The sequence below is a fragment of the Poecilia formosa genome, unplaced genomic scaffold, assembly GCF_000485575.1.
Source record: "Poecilia formosa unplaced genomic scaffold, Poecilia_formosa-5.1.2 Scaffold89, whole genome shotgun sequence".
NCBI classification, from domain to species: Eukaryota; Metazoa; Chordata; class Actinopteri; order Cyprinodontiformes; family Poeciliidae; genus Poecilia; species Poecilia formosa.
In genome coordinates, this window is record NW_006800028.1 from 136473 (window position 1) to 143120 (window position 6648).

The 6648-nt window shown below is 38.0% G+C and overlaps 1 protein-coding gene across 1 annotated transcript in view; it reads right to left on the reverse strand.

The window, feature by feature from the left end:
* LOC103141816 (corticotropin-releasing factor-binding protein-like) overlaps positions 1-2609 on the reverse strand; it is a 7493-nt gene extending 4884 nt beyond the window's left edge. Inside the window, exons 1-4 of the mRNA XM_016674037.1 lie at positions 2468-2609; positions 2261-2348; positions 1001-1158; positions 355-635 (exon numbers count right to left, since the gene is read on the reverse strand). Coding sequence (XP_016529523.1) covers positions 355-635; positions 1001-1158; positions 2261-2348; positions 2468-2548 — 608 coding nt within the window. The 5' untranslated portion in view covers positions 2549-2609. The remainder of the gene's footprint in view (positions 1-354; positions 636-1000; positions 1159-2260; positions 2349-2467) is intronic.
* Positions 2610-6648: the final 4039 nt, after the last annotated feature.

Here is a 6648-nt window from a genome sequence, read left to right on the forward strand (position 1 = left end):
ATGCTAATGTTGTTTAACTAAAGGTAATCAATATAAATAATCTGCCCAACTAAAAGTACTCTTTCTTACTGCATCTTTGTCTAAGTGATTGTTATATTGCTTGGCACGGTGTTGACATGGTGCCCTTCAAGCAGCTAGAAAACAGGTGCATCCTTCTCATTGAATCTCTTCATGTCGCCTTCAGCCTTGATTAGCGCTTGATCGAGCTCAAATGTCCAGGAAGAACACACACACACACGCATGCACACAAACAAACATTGCATTACTAACGGTCTTGCGGAAACGTACAGGAAAATAAGCTAACAAATGTTGAAAGACCTCGAATCTTAAATCACCAAAGTATTTCTATTTAACTAACAACTTGTAATTCTCCCTGTTGCTGTTGCAGCTTTCCTAAAAAGAGGGATGGTGTTACAGGACTCACGGAAAGGGTTGTGTACTTTTTTCACAGCGAGGGTGAAACCACTGTCAGGGCTGTGAATGCGAAAAAAGATCATGGCAACATTCTGGGAGGATCGGCCGGAGAGCGTTGATGCAGCAGAGGAGCAGTAGTCCGTGTAACGCTCGTGTGGGAGGAGAGGGTGATCGTTACTGCTGGGGAACTTCTCGCCCTTCAGAACCCAGCCGTCAAAAATCTGCAGCAACAGGAGACATGGAGCACTCTCAGTCTGAAGTATGGCAGGAGTGTTTAGGCTGAATAAAAGCTTATAAATTTGAGTTTACAAATATTTAAATATTTTAGAAATGTATGCACCTACATAGGAATACATATGTCTCTTTAAATTTAGTATAACATGAAGATGATCAATGAATGAAGATCTGTGTGTTGGACTTTATCTAAAATATTGGTTGCTGACTTAAAAATGAAGTCTGTTATCCAATCTACTTATCAATTAAGACATTTTTAATGCACTTTAAGGAAAAAGAATTTACGTCCTAAATTGCAAAGGCATGAGCTTCCTGGCTTTTGGTAACAGAACAGAGGTTATTTTGGAACAACCTTTATGAAGTCTCCAGCACTGCAGTCGATGCTGACGTCAGACAGCTCCATGCTGATGACCTCACTGGGCTCAGCGATGATGAAGGCGGCACAAGCCAGCTGTGGCCGGGACGCCACAAACGTAAAATAGCCTTCAGTCGCCAGCATGTCCAAGCATCCTTTACAAATCACAGATAACACGGTTTCAAACATTTCAGAGGGCATTGCATTGGTGAAACCTACAATATTTTTAAGAATCTTTGTGGGGAATTCACAAAGCAGTGCAATTTTTTTTCCACTTATTTTCTCCTCATTGTTGTATTTCTGTGCTAAAATCACAACCACGTTGCTCTAAATGCAAACAAGGCTGAATACGTCATTCGAGTCGTCCAGCTGAGAATAATTTGAACCTTATTTTGCATCAAGTTTAATTGAGACCAAAAAGTAAGAAAAATGTCTTACATTTTAAAATATTTTAAATAAGCAAAAACACCAGCATAAATATTGGCTTTATTATCAGAGCAGCACAGCAGAACAATAATGATCAGTCAGCTAAGATATGTGTGGAAATGAATCACTAAGCATCTTACAAGATTACAAAATTTTGTGTAAAGTCACAAAAGAGCCAAATGAACAAATAAGTGTTTCTTTTTTCAAACATGCCATAAACAGAAAAAAATTAAATAAATGCATAAATGTGTCCATAGTTATATAAATTGACCAATAATTAATCAATTAATGAAAAATTTGTTAATTAAAATTTGAACTACCGTTTACAATTTATGTACAATTGGTTCCTTTGCTGCATTTATCACTCCATGGTTCCTTTGCTTCAGTACTCCATAAGCAGTTAAAACTGTCACCAAGAATCATCAAATACCAACCAAAGCCCCCTCTAAATGGAATAATCCTGAGGAAAGTAAATTTCAGACTGTTTATCTTGACTAGCTGTGTTAACCTCTGTGTTAGCCCTCTGACTTTGATGGATAACACTGATAGACAAAATGAACTCATTGTATGCTGCAGCATGCCAGTGAAATGAGTAATTTGTAAAATGTCTACATGTCTGATAAAATAACGTAAGCATATTTACTGACAACAGCATGTTTGCTTTTTTCTATATTTCATGATTGTTTAAATGAATATTAAGAACTAAAGTAATTATTTAGAGACCTACTTTCTTAATAGAATCGTGACACGTTTGGACCTCCATACATCACATATAAAAAACAGAGAAAAGAAACAAAGAAAGAAAAGACCACTGTTCCACAGATTTCTTACTGAGAGGTCGGCGGAAAACAAAATCCTCTGATTCCCTTTTCTGGGCCAAACTGATCAGAGAATACAATCCATCTGAAGCCTCGTTGTCCTGCAGAAAACATGACGCAAACAAATTCAGACTGTCCAAAGTAAGGTTTAATCTGCCCGCTTTTTATCAATATGCCCTCTTTGATTGACTTTACCATTAAAAAAAAAGTTTGTTCGTACCTCGATGTAGCGAGTGAGTCCGGTCCCTGATAGCAGGGAAATAAGACAGAGGAAGAGCTGAGCGCGCAGAGCCGCGGACATCCTGAGGAGCGTTTCTCCGCAAGTGTTCTCCGAAGCGCAGAGGGGGAGTAACTGCGCATCCTGTGAGGTGGCAGCTTTTATAGCAGCAAAAAACAGAAAGGCAGAGCAACATCGGAGTCACTGAGAACGCAGAGTTATTATTTTTAATCAGAAACCAGAAATAGAGGCTATTTAAAGCCATACTTGAGCATTTATGCATGCTCGGCGGTGTGGAAACTAATGACGGCGGATGATTTGATTAAAAGAAACACGGCCTCATTAAAAGTCATGATAAACAAACCGAAGTGCAGCAATGCATTAATTTTATAGGTCGCTGTTAGAATCCCGAAGCTAGAGGAGCTTTTTATCTCCTTTTGTATAAAATAATAATAATAAAAAAAAACGATGTGGAAAAGGTGACATTCCCGTGGTTTTCAGAAACTTTGGCTTGACCAGAAAGTAATGTTTTTGGATGTAGTTACTCATTTATAACATAAGAAGGGTGAACTCAAAATTAACTCCGGGATCGCAGTTTGTCTGCACAAGTTTATCTTGAGTTTTTGCATACTGTGTTAGTAGCTATTGTTAAAGACACTCAAACTAAAGTGGGGCAAGTTTACACTTTTCAGAAATATTTAATATCAATACATTCAATGTACAAACTGGAGCCCTTCTAGTGTTTTGACTTTTGAGTAAAATCCCCTCTGAAAAGTCAAAAAATATTATAGCTGTCACTGTTATATCAGTAGCCTATTTATAGTCAAGAAGAGCACAAATTTTGTGAGAATGCTTACTTTTATCGTTCCCAAACTTAAATCCAAGAACTGGTGACTTGTTCAAATTTTCTCATCACAGGTGAAAAAATTAAGACCAAAATACTTTCATGTGTCAATAGATGTGTAAATCCATGTAGACGATGACATAAATCTGTCAGTTTAGCACCACATTATGTTGATTAGATGGAAAAAGACATTGGAATCTTTTAGCTGCATTAGCCACAATCAGTTCACTAATACTGTAATACGTAGACAATGGTAGAAACACCATTTACTGCAACTGCAACTGCAAGACATTTGGAGTTTCTCTCTTCCAGCTTTGAACATCCAAACACAAAATTGTTCATTGGCAAAAAGCTTAGGGAGGCTGGATGGAGAGTCTCTGTGAAAATCAATCTTCAAGTCCTGTCACAGGCTCTAAATTGGATTGATTTCTGCATATCGACTAGACCAGTCTAATAAAAACATTTTGATCCAAAACCACCCAGTACAACCAGAGCTATACTGGGTGGTTTTCCAGCTGCAGCCTCAAGTCTTTTGCAGGCTCTAACTGCGTTGCCGTTCCACACTGACCAGCTTTCTTGTCCCGGATGAAGACAACAGAAAAAAATCCCCATAGCATATTGCTGCCACTTTTATGTGTTTACTGAGGTCACTGTGTTTCACATATAGAGTCATGTACAAAGGCCAACATTTCCAATTGTGTCAAATCTGACCTTCTTTACCACTTTTCTACATGTTTGCTGTTTTCCATTCTGGCAAACTGACAGGTATCTTACAGTTCCCCTTCAACAATGGCTGTCTTTTTTTTTGCCACTTTCATAAAGGTCAGATTTGAGGAGAACATGACTCATCGTTGTTCTGTGGACAGAGTCTCCCATCTGACCTGTGGTTCTCTGCACAGGTCAGATGGGAGACTTGCTTCTCTGATTAATGTCCTTGCTGTCCTGCTGATTCAAGTGTACGATCATGTCGTGGTCAGGTTACACTTTCTCTCTCTTTTGGTTTTTAAATGAAGGAAATGACAGTTCTCTTTGATATCTTGAAAGCAGAGATCTAGTTCAACCTAACTTCTCCCTCATCTGCCTGCTGTGAAGCTGTTAGGTCACTAATATTTGCTAACAAGTCACTAAAGCCTTCATAGAAGAGTTGCATTTATACTGAGATTAAATGACACATATGAAAACTCTATTTATGAGACAGTTTGGTTGCAGTGGATTGTTTTGGGGATGACTGAGTGGGTATCAAATCAAATGCATGTACAAAATCACATTCTTGCCAATAAAAAAGTTTAAGATTCTGCATAATTTTCCTTCTTGTGGACTGTGGATCTGTGGGAAAGCTGGTGACCTTACAATAGTTTGGTTCCAGCTTCTTCCTTCAGCATGTCGATTATGTTTCCACAAGTTGTCTTGTAATCTGCACATCAGTGTAAGAATGTGTTTGTGAATGTTGCGCTAGAGTAAGTACCTTTTAGTAGTTACTACAGCTACATAAATGATGTATAAATTCAATCAATTCACCAGTTTCACTATATAATAGGATGGATTTGTGTAGGTTTTCCAACTAAAATCCCAATAACACACACTGAACATGGCAAAATGTGAAAAAGCTGAAAAGATATTAATCATTTTGCAAAACCTGTTGGTTTTTGTTAATGAGTTACTGTAGTGTAATACAATCTGATTTTCTCTATAGTTTTGTTGTTGTTACTCAACTAAAGCTCTTCCACATGCTTTCTCTACAAATGACCCAGATCTTATTTTTCCAAACTGTGAAGTAAGTCAGGACAGGCATTATAAACCAGAAGGACCAGAATGTACGCTTGAAGAAAATTAGGCAGTCCACATAAAGGCAAGGTTTGTGAAGTAATTTAGTTTGCAACCACATTCTCAAATGATATGTAGCGGACTAATTTTGGGTGTCTGTGCTGCATTTATGAAAGGTCAGACTCTGGCAGAGCTTAGAGCAGAAGATGATCGTTCTGTCAGCGTCCGTGTGCGTGCATCCCATAAAACAGCACTCACATTCTCACACTCGTCTCACTGAGTGTGCAGTTACACGCTGCTAATGATGGCTGACATTTTCTCTCACTGATGAAGGTCTTTGAAGCCACACGCAGGATTGTAAACCAGGGGGAAAAAGTAATGAATGAATGTAATGAGTGTTTACTGGAACAGAGACTCAGCCTGTTGTCTCACAATGCCGATGACCTATTCAAGGTGTATTACTGTCATCTTAAAATACCAGCGGTCGTTGATTATAATTAGTTGTCGGACAGAGTCTTTGGTGTCTGAATTTATTAGTCGTGCAAGTTAGTCTTTTTTAATGTGAAAGTTGAGAGAACAACAGGAATATGGCAGTGTGATGCTACACCATGTGTATGGCAGTGTGTATTTTGCTGGACTTTATGAGCTTAGTGTTTAAGCACATGCAATTTAAGCTAATGTTGTGCAGCAGGTAAACACAATTGTTTCAACCAAACGTATCCAGACATATTTTATCTGACATGCAACAAGCAGAAACGGCTCTGAATAATCAACAAACACAGACTATCAGTCTGTATGTTTGCAGAAATTATTATTTTCCGAAAGTGTATTTTAATTCAGTTCAGTGTAATTTATTTATGTAGCAACAATTCACAACAAAAATGTCTCTGGAGGGGTTTGTGACCTCCTAATAATAAGGCAATGCCACAGCAAAAGCCACAAACCTGAAATATGTTGACAAAATAACTTTTACACCCCAAATACAAGCCTTTGATGAAACGGAGTGAGAGGGCTGAGATGTGTTTGAAAATCCAACAAAGTGATGTAGCATGGAGGTAAAAAGATGGAGAAAAAAAAACGGTTCATTTCCAAAATGTAACCTAATATTTACAACCTGCATTTATAAAAAAAATCTGAAATAATCTACAAAGACAACTGTGTTAAAAACTGCTACAAAACCATATCGCCTTGTATACCAATCTGGCTTAACATTATAACCACCTGCCTCATCATCATTATTGGACTGGTCATTGAGGTTTAATTGCTCATGAACCTGCCACTTATTAACCCCTTTTTATAAATACTCGCCATCACAGACAGGAATCACCTCACAAGAGCAGCAGTTTTGGAAAAATCTGTGCCCATCATCTAGCCATCACAGTTTGCCATCTCTCAAACTCAAATCCTTATGTTTGGCTATTTTTCTTTCTTTTGCACATATTTGATTTCAGAACTAAATGCTCAGGTGCCAAAAATAAAGAGATAATCAGCTTAATAATCAGGGTTCACTATTTACTGATTTTTAACTGTCAGGTCAGGTCCTGGTGCTGTCCAGTTTTTCATCCCTGAGACTCTT